Source organism: Mesitornis unicolor, unplaced genomic scaffold (assembly GCF_000695765.1).
Source record: "Mesitornis unicolor isolate BGI_N332 unplaced genomic scaffold, ASM69576v1 scaffold29623, whole genome shotgun sequence".
In the NCBI taxonomy this organism is placed as follows: domain Eukaryota; kingdom Metazoa; phylum Chordata; class Aves; order Mesitornithiformes; family Mesitornithidae; genus Mesitornis; species Mesitornis unicolor.
Genome location: NW_010177139.1, coordinates 1393 through 19161, shown reverse-complemented (window position 1 = coordinate 19161; position 17769 = coordinate 1393). Strand labels below are relative to the sequence as shown.

The following is a 17769-nucleotide window of genomic DNA, read 5'->3' as shown; positions in this document are numbered from 1 at the left end:
CCCGCCGCCACCGCCGAGGCGCCGCCGCCCGCCCACCCCATGACGGCCGATTCCTGGAGGAACCTCATCGAGCACATCGGTAAGGAGCCGTCCCAAGCCTCAGTCCCCCGGGCCGGGCCCCTCAGCCCAGCCCAGCCACCGTGTCCCGTTCCCCCGAACCAACAGAAACCAACTCTGCCCTTGCTGGGACCCACCTCTCTGTCCTTGCTGGGAAAAACCTCTCGCAGTCGGTGTAAAACAAACACCGCGGCCTTAGCGGTGGCATTTTGGCGTCTTCAGAGGCATCAGGTTTGCAGCTGCCTGGGAGGGGAGCCGGGCCCCTCAGCCCAGCCCAGCCACCGTGTCCCGTTCCCCCGAACCAACAGAAACCAACTCTGCCCTTGCTGGGACCCACCTCTCTGTCCTTGCTGGGAAAAACCTCTCGCAGTCGGTGTAAAACAAACACCGCGGCCTTAGCGGTGGCATTTTGGCGTCTTCAGAGGCATCAGGTTTGCAGCTGCCTGGGAGGGGATTTAACGCAGCTGATTTAACGCAGCTTTACCTCCGTAACTAATGATTACTTCTTGTAATTACAGTGCAGTTAATCGTTAAGGCTACAGCCAAGTTCCCACTGAAAGCTGATTTTCCATACTCAAAAAGGAGTAAGACTGAAGTATGGGGTCCGCTGCGCTGTTGGAGGTCAGGTGTATGCAGCGGGATCAGCACGGATTTGTTGTAGGAACCGGTGTAGCATTTGCAGCAGACTAAGTTGTTTTGCCACTTGTGGTCTCTGTAAAAGCAGAGCTGAGGTTGGCTGGGTGACTGTTACACTTTGAAGCTTGTGGTTTTTTTGGTTTTGTTTTGGTTTTTGTTTTTTTATTTTTGTGTGTGTGTGTGGGATACGGAGAAGACCTTCACAGCTTCTTTCTTGGTTTCCCACATCTGAATTGTGGCATCCCTCAGGGAGATTTGGATAACTGCAGAGTTAACCCCCATCTCCAGACAGGTTTTATGATGGGAATGAAGAAGTTTCATTGTTAAACGGCTCTGTTCAATTTCAGGAAATGTACCCGCAAGATACTTGAATCTCAGGGGCAGGAATGTAGCACTTTGCATGGGAAAATCTGATAGATAACTGTCAGGAGTGGCAAGGCAAACCTCTTCCCTGAGTGGCTGCAGTTTGGTGTCAGGTCACGGTAAGCAGAGCCGGTTCATGGAGAACCTGATGCCACAGGGACAGTGCTGGGAAGAAAGGCTGGTGTGAAACCAACAGCAATTTGCCAGCATCTCTCAGACAAAACAGCTGAGTCTGGGGCCTTCTGGAGGAAAGTGGTGAACAATTTGCGCAGATGCTGACAGATCGGTTACTTGCTTTTGGCTGTAGAGTTACGAATCTCCCAAGACAGATGTCTATGTGTCACTTTACTGGGACTGCGCTGTTAAGAGGCAGCTAAAACCAGCAGGAGCCGAACTTCAAAGCAACCCAGTTGCTCTAGCCGTATATATTTTAATGTGCTGTGTATCAGAGGGAAGCTGCGCTACAGCTCTGCACGCGTCAGTGTAACTGCAAGTAGGTCTGTTGCACCTTGACGGAGGAGACAGGGTTTTAACAACCAGCAATGCTACACTAATCCCCAACAGAGAGATCATTTCAAATGGCTGGAGCACACTCACTCCCTTCCCTCCCTCCTGCCTTTGAGGCATTGATGCACTTTTTGCCTGAAACTGGAGCAGAGAATTTCAGAGAAAACCTCTCTGAACCTCCTGAGATTTTACATAGCTTTTGATGTAATAACGTTTAGTTTAAGAGCACTGCGAGCTCTCCAAGGCAGGCATTTTCCACAATTAGTAACTAGTTTTTCAATTCCCCTCCCGGTTTTTGAGAGAGCTGGAAAGGGAGACTGTGATAGCAAAATTAAATGGCATAAACAAAAAGGGAAAGGCCTATTATGTACTGTATAAACGATGTAGGAAGATCAGCCTTAACCAGTTACATCAACAGGCAGCACCGAACCCATGCTCTGACCGTAATCTTCACCCAGGTCACAGGAGGGACAGTTGGGACATTAAGCAATGGATGGACCTTGTACAGGTCTCTACCATTTTGTATGCACTCCCTTACTAAACGTAAGCATTTACTAAGATCGTATCTTCCAAACCACATTCAACCACTGATCTCAGCTTCTTTCTACACATTCAGGCAGTTCCCAGAAGCATTGCTCTCCTTTCGAGATGTCGAAACCCTGTTCCCTGACCTTGCATCCATTACACGGCCTGTCCTGTGCCGTGACCATCTCCTGCTTCATCTAGAGGAGGCTTTTGCGTGGCTTCTCTGCCTCCCTCATCTAAGCTTTTGCTCTACCCATTGTAACCTCTTTACGGACATATGGATGGAGCTTTTACACCAAAATAGCGAGGGTATCTTTTATCCTTGCTAGCACAACCCTCTTTGCTTCTTCCTACCCTTCTTCTGCCTAAACATCCACCAGTCTTTTGTCTTTCTTCTGGTATCCCCTTTGCTTCTTCCCTGTATTGCTGTCTGATAGAGCTTCAGGCAGTCTCTGTTCACCTCCCTCCTTAAAATGTGTTACCTTGCTCATCTCCGTACGAGTTCTGGTGGTAGATGCCTTCAGTAAGTGAGATGTCCCCGCGTCTGTATTTGCCTTTGCTGCAGCTGAAGGCTTCGTAGGTCTCTGGTGGGTCAGACAGGTAACCTGGAAAGAAAACCAAATTTCATTGTTTGGATTTCATTTCCTTGAAAGCAAGGGGAAATTTGTCTTAAGGATCATTTTTAAAGGGCTGCTCTCCAGTTCCGCACAAGGGACACAAAATATCCCTAATGGCTCGTGACCTGCAGGGCAAACCCACCAGCACAACACGGCTGTATGAATTATCATCTCCAATATGACCAAAACAGCTCCCAGTCTCCCAGCACATTTTCCCCTGAGGCCATACTGCTGCAGGGTGTTACTTCCAGCGGTGTGCAGGTTGTTGGGGCAGCAAGCACCCAGTGCCCTGCTGCACCAGAGCCTTCAAGCACGGCCTGAAAGCAGTTCTGATTTAGCAGGCTTTCTGCTCCGTTCCTGAAGGAGCCTTTCCACCCCACCACATGCTTAGCACCCTCCCTGGTGCTGAATAACAGGCAGAAACACTTAGGAAAGTCATATAAGCCTGCCTGACGCAGAGAGAAATTATATAAGTAGCAGCAGCAGCATGCAGAACTTCAAGGGACGTCTCCTCTCTTCGTTGCCGTGTAGGAAGCCAGCAGAAGACTGTACGGTTTCCTAGGCACAGCTACCCGTATTGCTATTTTAAACCGGTGTTGAGCGTCTTTCCAGGGAGAACAGAGAACAGGATACGCTCACAGACTGCGGTACTGCTGTCCTGGTGCCTGTGCTTTTCCCTAGCACATTTCTGGTACCGTTTTTAACAGCAACTGGTACGGAGCCTTGTGAAAACCGTATTAAACCAGAGATTTAGCAGGCAGTAACATCTAACTTTCTGCCCTCCCCAGGCAAACTCCTGACCCAGTTGTTTCTCACCTTATTACACACACAATCTGCTTCTGAGAGCCGATATCATCAGTGCATGTGATAAGAGATATTTTAACCCTTAATGATTCAGACAAATCACGTAGATTTGTTTGTTTTTACCTCGAGGACTTTCCTCTTTATTAATTCACGTTATGCTTTGCACTTCAAGTATAAACCAAGGGAGATCATGTAAACTGCGCGCCTTCAATTTGTGTGAGTGAGGAGAGTGACTCAGGGCAGGCTCATCCGCTCTTGTCTTTTCCTATCTTCTAAATTACATTTTATGTACAAGAAATTAATGCTCTGGGTCCTGTAGATGGCTCAGAGATAAATGGGATGGTTAGCAAGCCCTACGAGAGGCACAAGGTCTTCTGAGGATGGCCAAGAGATTTCAGGGTTCCTACCTTTATTGTGCTGTCAGTTGAGAATCAGGAGTGAGGGCAAATTCTGCAGAATTTCATCTGCTCCTTGAGTCAGTAATTGAAACTCAGAAGACGCCTCATGTGATGGATGTGCCGCAAGGTGGTGTGAATCCAGAGGCTTTTCCTCAGTGCTGTGGCGTTCAGGTACCCTTTGAATGTTAATTTAGCATCTTCGGGCATCACAGACACTGAGAAGGAAAACAGAAGGAAATTAAGCAGCATGTCCAAAGGTGACCACAAAGTTCATCCCAAAACAAACCAGTAACTGTAGCTGTTGTCCCAGTGCTTCACCTGACAAATAAACTGCTTCTTTTATGTCTTTCAGTTGACCATGGATTCAGCTGACTGTGTTATTAAAAGTTTTGTGGGAGCAGATTGTTGACAGCACTTTAGATTTAGAAATGGGCTTCCATTTATAGTTGCCACTTCTGGCTGAAATAGGAAAACTGTGTGTGTATTTGGCTTTTTTGCTCAGCACAGAGAGGATTTCTCTCCCCTCTGCTGAGGTGAACTGATGTAAAACAGGTATCCTTTCTCACAATAAATTTCTATCTACTTTTTTGTTTGGTTGTAACCTCTCAGACCTGTTTATGTTGCCTCCTAGGGCTCTTGTATCAGGAATATCGAGACAAATCTACGCGCCAGGAGATTGAAACCAGACGGCTGCAGGATTCACAGACGGACCCCGAGGAGAGCTCACCCAGTGAGGAAACCCCGTCTGAAGCAGAACCTGCAAATACAACCGAAAGCAAAGCTCCGCCGCAAATCAGCTTGCTGAGGAACTCCAACTCCAGGTTCAACTTATGGCAGGATCTTCCCGAGATCCGGAGCAGCGGGGTCCTCAGCATCCTCCAGCCAGATGAGATCAAGCTGCAGGAGGTAACGGGGGAAGGGGTTGCTGCTTCAAAGAGTGAGAGTGAATTAAGTCAAATGATCAAGAGTTTAAAATTAAAAGCTTCACAGTAGTCACAGAGAGGCCTTGCCCTGCTGAGTACTTTCCTGTGTTGCACCACTCACTATTTTCGTGAAACTACCCAGTTGTTCTGTGTGCTAGTGCTGATGGACGTTTCTGTAGCAAAAAAGAACTTCTCTTCCCTTTTCTGAGTCAGTGTTAGGAGCAGTTTACAAAGGAAGATGGATAACAAAGCCTATGGTTCCCAGTGCGCATTAACCCCCTTGGGAAGTTACTAGCAGGATACACACTTTCCACCAGAAATCTTAAGAGAATTCAGCCTTTACCTGTAAACTGTTCTAAATATGATGGCATCAATGGAAAGGGAAGAGGTGGAGACTGGTAAACTGCCTTATTTTTAAATGTTGTTACTTGGAGTCTTATGCAAATCAGTAAAAAATAACGGCGGGTATATTTGCACTTTAACCATCCGGTGCAGTGTTTGGGAGTCATACCCTGTTCATTTATAGGGCTGCATCAAGCAGTGAAAGGAGTAGGTGGGGGTAGGTGCCGCAATTAATGAAAACACCAGTCACACAACAGTTTACAACTGGTTGCTATTTTGGATGGCGTGGGGAGCACGAGTGCTCTTTGTCAATGCACAGCACTGCATTCGCAGCAGCGGAGATGAACCGGCCTTGTTTGGTGTGTGGTGTGTGTGGCAATACAAGCAGTGGGTCTTCAAAGGCTTGAGTCCTGCTGTACTCCTGCGCCAGGATTAATGCTGTGGGATTGCTGTGGCAGTGCATCTGCTCAGCCCTGGCTCATCAGATTGTAACAGGCAGTTGGTGTGGCAGGGCTGTGGATGAAGGCGACCAAAATTATTTGCTGCTTTTTCGTGTTCTTTTTCACTGGTTATTTCCATATCAGGTTTGTTCCATTTACCTGGCAAAACAGGGTGCTTCTCACTGCCAGGATTACAAACACAGCCTGGCATCTGAAAAACTACAAGCTTTTCTTCTCCTTTCTGCTTCAAAACAGAGAGTCTTTCACAGAGAAGTTTCAGTTTCACTGAAAAGTTTGCATTATAGATTTCCAAACCTGCCATTTCCACTGAGTGACGTTCAGTACCTGTAGATGTTTTAAGGAAAAAAAAAATTGCTGAACCCCAACATTAAATGTGCCAATTTCTTTTCTCTGCTTAAATAACAACAGAAATAAAGCAGATGGAGATGGGACAACTCTGCCTTAAAGAAGCGCTGTGCTTTCCCCAGTGTTAGTTTATCACAGCTGAAATTTTCTTCCTGTTTGTTCTGGGATTAGCACAGTAAGAGATTATAAAACTGCTCCAAGCCAGAAAGCTGTGAAATTGGCTGAACATTGAATAGATAAAGTGAGGAATCTGCTTTGTGAGACGAGTCAAGGACAGAAAACAAGGAGGGCTGGAGAAATCACCCAGATTTAAAGAGATGGTGTTGAATTCAGCCTTGCTGCGATGGAGCAGGGCTTAAACAGCCGGAGGAAAAGGTGCTCATCTGCAGTAATGTGCAAAATGAAGCAGACAGGAACAAGAAGAGGAATCTGGTCTGGCAGCCACGGAAAATGGCTAAACAGGTTATCAGTACAGGATCAAAAACAAGACACGGGTGTTTTTCAAGCATCAAAACAAGAAACTTGTCTGGAAGAGCAATGGATGCTTGAGAAGTGTTATGGAAGGCAATTTGTCATTGTCCCCATGGGAACAAATGAGCCAGAAGATGGAGTTTCAGGAAGGAGAAAGAAAAAAAAACCACCAACAACCCACATCCACCCTGTAGCAATTTCAGCAAAGAAATGTCCCTGCATGATCAACTCAACCAGAATTCAGACAGCGACGGCCTCTGTCACCCCAGCCTTGTTCATCTGAAGCAGATGGGAGAGCAGCAAGATGTAAAGCAACAACTGGAAGTGCCACCAAAAATGTGGGAAGGAAAAAGGAAAAACAAAAGAAAAAGGAGAAAACACGTTACAGATCACAGAGGTCAGGGAAATACGAGAATTATGTGCTACTGGAGTAATTATCAGTTATTGATAGGGTAGTTTTAATGGTCCAGACATGTGTTGAGCATCAAACACAGCAGAACATGAATCACTGAGGGCTTTAATTATATAGAAAATGTAATGATGCAAGAACAATAAACCCAAAGAAATGCTGTGTGGGTTCTGACGTGGAGCCAGCATGAAGGAAATGGCAGGCAACACGTCTGTAGCAGAAGGAGCTAGAGAGAAAACACACTCTGTGCCACATGTGATTTAGGTTACAACAAATCCTGTCACCGAGGTACTCGGCTCTGAAGAGGCAATGATCCAGAGATCACTTCATCAGTGAAACTTTTCAGCATAAACCTTAAATTGGATATTGGTGTGGCCTTCTTCTGGAGTGGCTCCCATTTAGTCCCCTCAGTTCAGTTCTCTACTCTTCAGTTCATCCTTGGTTCAGTTCCTGTCTAGTTTCTTCACTGTCTCCTTTTCTGCTTGCTAAGCGTATTGATTTTCCTGCACTCTGTTCATTTTCTGTCTTGGGAGATTCCAAGCTGAGTGGAACATGCCCAAAACAATTTACTGATAAAAAAGTTCAGGAAAGTGTTCTCAGTCTTTGAGCTGAACCCTTTTTGCTGAGATGTATGAGCTTCAGTACAGTTTTTGCCAGGGATTATTTGGATTCGGGTCACTTTGGTGTTAGAAGAGGAGCAGAGACAGACTTATCTGCACCTTGTGTTATGGTGTGAATTCAGATCAGAGAGTGACTGCTCTGAAAATGTTCTCTGCTCAAGCAAAAGAGGGAGTTGAACCTGGTTTTCACACTGCTGACACAGCCTGTCTGTGGAAAAGTGTGTTTGACAGCTCGGCAGCCTCTCTCTTGTTCCATTTTCACAAAAACCTCCGAATCAGATTTAATTTTCTTTCCTTCTTTGAGCAAACCTGGGATTTCAAACCTCTAAACTGGCCATACAACAGAGCTGCCCTCCTCCAGAGAGCTCTCATGCCGGGCTTGGCATCTCTAGCAGGTGGATGTGGGACTGGCCCTGAGAGCTGGTCACAGCCAATGCCGTGGCATCAGGACCCGAATCTCATCTGCAGCATCAGAACAACAGCCCTGCTAGGGCTAGGGTTCCCATCTATGCAATCAAACATCACATTGTCTCCATAGGAATTTAGCCTGTAGGATTACTTACTCTTGTATTTAGTGACTCCTAGTTTTTCTCCTTTTTTACCTTCTACTTTTCCTTCTTCCTCAGGCTCACTTCTTTTTTCCTTCCTCAGTCTCTGTGCTAAAACACAAGCAGTGAAAATGATCAGTGTAGCTTACACACGACTGTCAGATTTCATGAAGTGAGTGACCCACAGGACTGATGGAACGGTGTTGGTCGTGTTTCCAAGAAATAGGTTCAGGAAAGTAATATTGCACCAATTGGCATTTGGTTCATTTTTCCTCATTGTTTTTATAATTCTGAGAGCAGAAGCTCGTGTTGTTTTTTCTAGGGACTGCTTAGAGCTAGCAAAGCTCAATTATTCCACAGAGCTCACATCGTTCCACTGCATAGTTGGAGGTTTAGTGCCAGTCTGGGAGGCTTGCAGCTCACTCTTACCGTTCAAAAGGGAGGCAGCAGCCTGGGCTCCTTGGAGTGGATATTTTGGGTCTGCAGAGACCCAGCTGGATCTCCAAAGTGAATTAAGAAACTTGTGCCTTACCCATGCTGTGGAAACTTCTGGAAGCTTGTCCCAATCAGTGCAGATTTCTTTACTTCCCTGGCATCTCCTTTAAATCCGAACTCGGTGCATGGATATTTTCAGTGTGTATTTAATTATTTCCTTGGCCTGGCTTGCATGCTGCACATGCCCATGCAGGTCCAGCACCCCCCACTATGGTGAAGGGCCAATGTACACAAATTAATTATCCCAAACAGGCTTCTGCAGATCAGGAAGCAACCTTTTAGATTCAGCAATTTGTCTGAGGGTTTAAAGGCTGGGATATAGTGGCAGATCTTGGTCTTGGCTCTTACGGCCATCCTGCAATCAAACCTGTCAGAAAAAAACATCCTGGCTGGGAATATCTGGAAAGCTGCAGTGCAAAATGACTGGTGGTGTCAATCCTCAGGATATCTGGAAGGGACAGGTGGAAGGTTTGACATTCTCATCTCATTAACTTGTGATTTATCCGTGAACCAAACCATCCATTCTTGCTTTCTGCAAGAAAACATCCCTGGCCTAAGAAAGCCAGCTTTGCACCAGAGACTTCTCTTAAGGAGAGAAGCAAGGGCTGCAATTTAGAGATTATTTATGGCTTATGGTGATAGCGAGCTGGGTCAGAAAACCACATGGCTGGGGTTGACCAGGAGGCTCACGTGGACATTAACAGTTGTATTTCCTTTGGGTCAGGGAACACAGAGTGGCTTGGAGCACCACAGCTGTGTGTTTGCACTAACTCTGCCCCAAGGATTGCACAGCCCAGCCCTACACCATGGCTCTCCTAAAACAGGAGCATGGAGAGTGCAAGGAGACCCTCCTCGGTGACATAGCAAGCCACAGTGAGCAGAGATACGAGCCAGTGATAAAAGAGATACAGGGGTACAAGCCACTGTCCAGTGTAACACTTGGCAAATGCCATTGCAGGCTTACCTGGGGGTTGGGTGCAAGGTCCATGGCTGTGTGCAGCACAGACACTGCCATTAATGCCTCTGTGGAAGGTACCTGCTGATCAATTTCTTCGGCTTTCTCCCCAGGCCATGTTCGAGCTGGTGACTTCCGAAGCCTCGTACTACAAGAGCCTGAACCTGCTGGTGTCTCACTTCATGGAGAACGAGCGCCTGAAGAAGATCTTGCACCAGTCCGAGGCACACATCCTCTTCTCCAACGTCCTGGATGTCATGGCCGTCAGCGAGCGGTAAGACAACTGCTGCATCGCTTTAGCTGACCTGATTTTAGCTGATTTTAGGGGTGGAGGAGCTGGTTGGGGCAGCCCGTTACCCACAGTCTCTTCAAAGAGCCTGTGGACACGTTCATTGCTTTGAACCCCAAGGGCTTCTTCTGGACATGACCAGGATGGACAGTTCAATTAACAAGAGCGCTGGGTTTCCCATCTAGCTTCCTGTTGGACCTGGAGCAGCGGGTGGAGGAGAACATCGTCATCTCGGACGTGTGCGATATCGTCTACCAGCACACGGTTAATCACTTCTCTGTCTACATCACCTATGTCTCCAACCAGACCTACCAGGAGAGAGCTTACAAGCAGCTTCTGTGAGTGCCAGTGCTTGATGCTAAATCATTTTGCAAAATCATGCAGGCCACAGCCTTAGCTGTAATGTTGGTATTTATGAGGAAGGGCCAGATAGGACAAGAAACAGGATTTCCCACCTCACTGGGTTTTCGCTGCGCCTATAAAAAGAAAAAAACAATTACAAGGGTTTATAAAAGGGTGGGGTGGTGTAGCGTGCAGGTAACATACCAAGTAAATTCAGAGCCAGCAGTTCCCAGCTGCGGGAAATATTTATGGTTGTACATGGGAACATACGCCTGTGAAATGCGTGTATTATTGAAACTACAAGTAGAGGCAAGAGAGTGAAAGACCAAGAGTATAACACAGATCTCTGATGACAAGAGCACACACTGCTTTTCCTCGGCTTCTCAGCAAGGTGTTTGACCTTCCCAAATATAAGATTTTTTTTATAAGAACAACAGAATTTTCTTAAAAGGGAAAAACAAAGTTATTTTCTGTACATTCTGGTGTTACACACACAGATGTTACCTAGGCCTGAGAATATAATCCAAGGTATTTTTGCAGTATTTTTCAAGTTTAGCACGTCTTTTGGTCCAGGAGGAATTCTCATATGCCAGCTCAAAACAAAGAGTGCCCTACAAGCTTGTCTTTGAGCAGGAGAATTAATTTTTTCTTCAGTTACACTGTCCTGGATTCTTTCAGGACAGCCCATTGCACGTGCTGCACTGTATTTCCTCAGAGCAGCAGCTGGTTCAGGGGCATACACCAAGCCCTAATCCTTTCCTTTATCTGCTCTCCAGCTTTTATGGCAAAAAACACTTGAAGGGGCCTCTGTTGAGGTTGGTCAACTGTTGTGTCCAAAAGGAGAGTACTGCAGGGTGTCCTTTAGTCAGAGGTGAGCAATATAGCTGCAGCATGTAGCCAGTGTAATGGTGTAGAGCTGTTAGCTAAACACTCAGAAGTGAAGAGCAATAGGCTGGATTACTTGAGCTTGAAAAGGACCTGTTGAGGACAGAGGTATTCCTAGGTGTGAATTTAGAGGGCAGCACTTTTTTTCATAAAGCAAATGGGAAGGAACAGGCTCCCTCCCATAGGCTCCCAGCCAGCACCAGAATTTGGCAGCCCTTGGCTTAACTCAAAGCCTGAGGTGCATCACGGTTTCCCGCATTTGGCTGTTCCACAGATGCATGCAGGTCTGTTCTGCTGTGCCTCTGGCGAGTCAGCACCATCACACAGGTACCTGCTGCAGCAGAAACACAGTGGCTGCTCTGGGATTTTGTGAGCCTCACACGGTACAGACAGGCTTGGCACAGTCAGTGGTCTCTGTGCACCCATGCTGTTTCTGCTGGCCAGGACTCCAGCAGCATAGCTCTTCTTCAGGGCCCCGCCGTTGCCAGGAAGCTTTACCTTTGCTTGTGGCAGCTGGGGTGTGCGAGGCTGCTCCGTGCAGCTGCGTTCGTGGCCCAGCAGTGCCCTCGTCTGCTGCCAACACCAGCAGGGAAGGCCTGGGCATGGCCTGTGCCCTTCTCAGGCCGGGTGATGATTTCCATCCTCCAGCTCAGCAGCCAGGAGTAGCCAAGCTGGAGCTGTTTTGCAGCTTATCTTGTTCTTATGACTGCATGATTTTCACCTTGTCACAGAGTTCCAACTGTGTAAAAATATGTAATTATGCCTCTGACTCATCGACTTGGACACACACCCCATTCACACACACCTACTCGCACAGCGTATGCTGCTGAGCGAGATGTGCTAACACATGTGAACGCCACCATGGCTTGTACATTAAAAGTCTATTTTTTCCCTCCCCCAACACTATAAATAGTTCTGGATTTAAACTAAAATACACCTAGAAGCATTCATTCCCCTCCTCCCCAATTCTCCCTTATTGGGAGAGGCCAGGCAGATGCCATCTCTCAGGCAGAGCAGCCCTCACCCTTCTCTTTCTCCTCTCAGCCAGGACAAGCCAGCTTTCCGGGAGGTGATCTCACAGCTGGAGCTGGATCCTAAGTGCAAAGGCCTGTCCTTTTCTTCCTTCCTGATCCTGCCATTTCAAAGGATCACCCGGCTCAAGCTGCTGGTGCAGGTAGAGCTTTGCTCTTCTCCCTCTCCCAAAGGTCTTCAGGATCACTCCTGGGATTTTCCCTTCCAGCAGCTGTGAATGAGGCTCAGATACAGCCACGATCAGCCCTAGAGCTGGATGAAGTAGACTGAGTTAGACGTTAACAACTGTCAAAGGATGCCAGTCTCTCAGAGACTGTGCCCAAATTAGGGTTGTATTTGCCAAATAGCTTTTACTGGGCAAAAGAAGGAGTCGAGGAGGAACTTTGTTGAGCTGCTGGAAGCGGTAGCAGTGGTCCATTAACCCAGCTGCCTGATGGTTGGGATGCTGACACACATATGCACAGCACAGCTGCAGGACATGAAAGTGCCCCATGTGTAATACCCTGCACCATGGCACAGTGAACATGCTTTAGGGATGAGGGAACAGCTCAGTCCCGAATGGGCTTATCCCACTGGGATTACCAATACACACTGTCTGTTAGTGTCAGCTCTAGCTGTATATCCATTTATTTTTATAAATTAAGAGTCTACTGTACTTTTTTAGACATTAAGTCGGATGGGAACAGGTTTTAATGAGAAAGAGGAACTAAGAGTCACTGTGCTCTGTCACCTTTAATTAGGCTGATGACCAGAAATAATTCAGAGGCTAGCAAAGACCTTTCTGTGCTGTCAGACTGGGATCAGAGTTAACACAGCCTTTCCTCCCCTCCAGAACATCCTGAAGAAAGTGGAAGAGAAGTCTGACAGGGAAACCACAGCCCTGGATGCACATAAAGAGCTGGAAACAGTAAGTTTGAATGAGCTAACCGAAGGCCATTAAGATTATACCACTGTGCTCATTCCCCTCCCCAAAATAGAAGATCTGCAAACTGTATTCACTCCTGGAGCTGTCCCTTTGAATCCTGTCACTGTTTCAAGAGTAATTTTCTTTTTCTCAAGTCTTCCCTGCTCTCAGAGACGTTCTAATCCAGCAGCACATAGATGTCAGTGATGAGGAGTCCCTTGCTAACAACAGATGTGCGTGTTTCCACTGCGGGAAAGGGCAGAGAGAATGTTTTCTCTTGGGGTCTTCATGAACACAAATGGTTTTCGCAGTTACCTGAAGGTGACGGATCCCACTGAGAGATGTAATTAGCTGCAACAGGCAGCAGAGTACAACTGTGCCAGGTTTCCTCCAATGCAGCGCATGTCTTCCTCTGACCTGGAATAGCAGTTTCTTAATGAAGCACTCACAACCTGCTTTTAGCCCTCTTCCCTGGAGCGGGCAGGGACGTGTGCTGTTTGGTTGTGCTGGATTGCTGTGTACAAACCACTGGGTGGGCATTGGGATGTTTTCCTCCTGGGCTGTTCTCGACAGGGTCAGACAGGGCGATCCCAGCTCCAGACCATGTATCCAAATGGATGGGACATGGGCTGGGACAGAGCCTTTGAGCCCTTTTCCATCAGCAGCTTGGGACATCTCTTGAATCCTGCAGGTCAGTATAAGGGTTTGAGGTTGCAAACTGTGCTAGAACATCAGCCTGAGGGGACGGCTGCAGCTTTTGACTGAAACAGTCGAGCAAAATGGGCTCATCGATGTCCCCTGAACCAGTCTAGAAAGTGTACGCTTTGGAGATCGCTAGGAATAAAGAGAGGGACCTTAGCGATGAGGAATGCTCAGCATTCATTAGTATTTGCAGCACCCATCATAACGAAGCTGGTAGCCCATTGTTTTTCCATTGGTCAGAAGCCCGAGGTAAGCTGTTCCTGGAGTATGCAGTACACAGCTGCTGATGGAAAAATGCTCTTTTTATATCCTGCTGTCAGTGACTCATGTAATCAAATTCATCGTTCCCTTTGTGTGGTTACTTATCTGTAAGTATTTCAATTTAAATGCCTAACATCCACCTAGGTACAGGCATCACAACAGAGATCATCTCGTACTTATATTCTCTGTGGGCATCCTATTTGAGAGGCAAGAGCTGATCATGGTTTCAGTTGCTGATATTCTGGTGGATTTTGAGCAGCAGAAACAGAGCACAAAGCAGAGCTTGTTCTCCAGCATAATTTTTCTACCCAGCCAGCTCTCGAGAGAGTTGCTCCTTATGAAATAGGCAGTGGCATCTAGGTTAAGGTCCCTGTAACAGGGTAGTGCCTGCACGTTGGTTGTGGTTAAAAGTTTGTACTTGGAGCACAGCTGGGCTCTGTCTGAGTTTTTGATGTTTCATGGCCTTGGCATCTGGAACCACAGCATTTGCATCTTTGAAACGAGGATCTTTGTCTCTGTTCTTCTCTCGAAGACGATACTGTGTGTGTGTATCTCATTTTGAGTGCTGGGGACAAGGAAGATGGTGTGTCGGGATCTGGAAATGAGCTGTTCCCTTTGCTGCTTAGCACTCTCTTGTTCAGTACCTGGATGCGTGTCTTCTAATAGTCAGCGCCAGCTAGAGCATCTTCTGGATGTTTAGGAGGTTTTTTTGGTTGGTTGAGCAGTTTTTGTTGGTTTTCCCCCTCCTCTTTTTTTTTCTCATGCAAATACAGTGCTGATAGAAGAGCTTGACTTGGTGAATTCCTGTTAGAGCACTTACCCTGCCACAGTCAGGCCTTTCTGTGCTGTCCACCAGCACTTAAGGCCAGGGGAGAAAAATCTTTCTGCTCTCCTTTTCCCAGGTGGTGAAAGCCTGCAATGAAGGCGTCAGGAAGATGAGCCGAACCGAGCAGATGATCAGCATCCAGAAGAAACTGGAATTCAAGATCAAGGTATAAGTGCAGGCTGGGAACCCCTTGCAGACAGCAAACCAACAGCATCCAGAGGTGTCGGGCATTAAAGGAAGGTGGAAGCTACAAAGCAAAACACTTCAAGGCTAGAAAATAGCAAAATGAGGGCTGTCCCACCATTTTAACTCTTCCTTGCATTTATGCATTATGTACAGTGTCTAATTACCTGCTGATGATCCGTTTTGGCTCCACTCAGGAAATGACTGTATCAGTATTTAGGGATGCCCGACCAAATCTCATTTAATATACGCCACAGAGCTCCAGTGCTGAGTACAAAGTTGTCAGCTCTTTTCTTGAGCGCTGTGGAGGTGCTGCTTCTTGGATCTGTCTGATCTGCTTCACAAAATCTAAGGAGCACATTTAGCTTCCCAGCAACCTTTTAATGTACTTGTGAAGCTGGGGCTGTAGTGATGGGCAGCTCTTGAGCAGGGCACTGGAGCAGGCAGGGTCCTCTGGTGAGGAGTGGAAAGAGACTGCGCCACCACACACACAGCAAACACAGCAAGGGAGCAGGGGTGGAAAAAGTAGCGGTTAACGCAGGTATTTTCCAGTGTTTTGGTCATTTGACTGGCAGGGTGGCACTCTTCTAATGTAAGTTGTTCTGGGTTTCTCGTTTTTAACACAACATATGGTAAAACTCCAGCAGAAGTGCTGTTGTGGCTGTGTGCACAAAATCTCCTCCTGGCTGGTACAGACCCAACCAGTGAGAACCTGTTCAACCTGGATTATTTTGGTAGCTAAAAGGCCAAATACGTGTTTTTGCAAGTCAGAAAGGGTCAGCCCAGGTGATGAGACATGGGATCAGGCTGTGCAGGGTGTAGCCTGCTGTTTAAAGCCAGCCCTTGGCACTCCAGCATCCACATCCCTGGGTGTTTGTTCATTCCTGGGCCCCTGCTGTGTCCTCATCTGAGCTCTGTCACACTCTGTGCTGGGCTGCAGCTCTGCCCAGTGCAAGTTGTGCTGATGGGAGCATCTTCTGTTGCTCTCAGCCCCTTGATCACATCATAAGCTGATGGGGTTTTTGCTGCTCTCCTGATCTTTGTCATCTTTTTCCTCACTTCCAGTCCGTGCCCATCATCTCTCACTCCCGCTGGCTGCTGAAGCAGGGGGAACTGCAGCAAATGAACGGGCCAAAGACATCGCGAACGCTTCGCACCAAGAAGCTCTTCAGAGAAATCTACTTGTTCCTTTTCAATGACCTGCTGGTAATTTGCCGGCAAATTCCTGGGTAAGTGCAAAACTCAGGTAGTACGTGGGGCACTTCATTAGCCCTGTTTGCCCCTGGCTTTACCCACGCTGCGATGCTGCGCCCGCATCCTGTCCCCAAGGCACAGGATGGCATCCTGGCCTGCCCAGTACAGCCCCATCCAGCAGTCCCCTTGTGTTTGGACACAGCTGGCTCCTCATGGGTGGCACAGCTCTCTCCTCCCGAAAGCTGATGGCCAACAGGGCTTAGGCAGATCCCAAGCCAGGTCTCCCAGCAGGGTAAGCGAGCACGTATCCACCATTGCAGCTCTGCAGAAACCGTGTCACGTCAACCAGTGGGTTGACCCAGGAGGCCTGCCTTCCTGTCAAGAAGTGAGTTTTGACTCATCGCTGCCTGAAAAACAGCTCAGATGTAGTCAGTTAAACCTCTGAACTTAAATTTGAGCAGCAGGGAGGGGCATAAATGTAGGCCTGAAGCCAGCGGTTAGGTTTGACATGGTGTACTCTGCTTCGGGAGGAGGAGAGCGTCATCCTGCTTAGGGCTGGGTCTTGTGCAACTGGACGCCAGTGAAACACAGCAGGGTCCAGAGAACAGAGTGTTCTTTGTAGCATTAACCGGACTCACCGGTAGGGAGCATCTCGCCAGCCCAACGTTGCTAATAAACACGTCGCCGCGATGTCTGTAGGCCTGGAAATGTTTTGCTTCTGCGGCAGCTTGTATCCTGCAAACACAGAGGCATTTTACAAACAGGGATGAATTGAGCCTCACAGTCCCCTTTGAGGGAGCACCACCCGTGTTTGGTACGTGGGGAGCCCAGGCAGAGCACACAACTTGTTCTAGGCCATGGGGGATGCCGAAGGCAGAGGAAGGAGAGGCTTTCTTGCCTTGCGGTGGGTTTTCAGAGCCACCCACTCATCCCTTCCCACAGCAGGGCATTTCTTACCCTCCTGCCATGCAGCACTTCCTGTCTGTGTCCTCAGCACAGCTGTAGGCGGCTGAAGCCAAAGGCTGCTGGGATAACTGCAGTTTTTCCTGATCTCCTCTCTAACCTCTCCCAGGGACAAGTACCAAGTGTTTGACTCTGCTCCCCGCGGGCTTCTTCGGGTGGAGGAGTTGGAAGACCAGGGGCAGAGCTTGGCCAACGTCTTCATCTTGAGGCTGCTGGAGAACGCAGATGACCGGGAGGCCAGCTACATGCTGAAGGCATCGTCCCAGTGAGTACCACAGCCGCCCCGCAGCGCTCTCTCCCTACACCCCAGCAAGCTGTGTCTCTCCATACACCCTGCCTGCTCAGGGACCAGCTCTCTGGGCTCACCAGGGGCAGGCAGGCAGAGACCCACATCCCACTGCTGCAGTCCTACAAACCTCTCTGCTCTCCTGAGGTCACCCTGAAAGGCTCCATTGCCCTGGGCAGGTTTCTCCCCCTCACAGTGGGTCGGTAGCACCCAGAGTGGAGGGTAGGCCGGCTCTGTGTTCTGGGACAGGGAGGTCAGAAATCAGCCCCAGCACAGGGGTCCAACTGATGTACAGCTTGTTCAGAAAGCAAAAGCATGTAGGATCCATGCTGTGGTTGCTCCAGCTCTCTCACAGAGATGAAGGCTGAGCCTGACCAGCCCCAAGAAGCAAAACAGCTCCTGCTTATAGGCAAAGGTGGGAGCGGA

The 17769-nt window shown here is 48.0% G+C and overlaps 1 protein-coding gene across 1 annotated transcript; it reads left to right on the top strand.

Moving 5' to 3' along the window:
• The first annotated feature begins 16 nt into the window (after positions 1 to 16).
• On the top strand, positions 17 to 17326 carry NGEF (neuronal guanine nucleotide exchange factor). Its single transcript, XM_010181976.1, has 9 exons — positions 17 to 79; positions 4539 to 4813; positions 9590 to 9750; positions 9951 to 10103; positions 12037 to 12166; positions 12857 to 12931; positions 14794 to 14883; positions 15966 to 16129; positions 17167 to 17326. Exons 1-9 carry the CDS (start codon positions 40 to 42, stop codon positions 17324 to 17326), a joined length of 1248 nt encoding a protein of 415 aa, XP_010180278.1. The 5' UTR covers positions 17 to 39.
• Positions 17327 to 17769: the final 443 nt, after the last annotated feature.

Bases quoted from the DNA above. Each gene is read 5' to 3' on its own strand.
- NGEF (XM_010181976.1), top strand. From the start codon at position 40: ATGACGGCCGATTCCTGGAGGAACCTCATCGAGCACATCG. The intron at 12,932-14,793 runs GTAAGTTTGAAT...TCCTTTTCCCAG, and splicing joins CACATAAAGAGCTGGAAACA to GTGGTGAAAGCCTGCAATGA. The intron at 14,884-15,965 runs GTATAAGTGCAG...CCTCACTTCCAG, and splicing joins AACTGGAATTCAAGATCAAG to TCCGTGCCCATCATCTCTCA.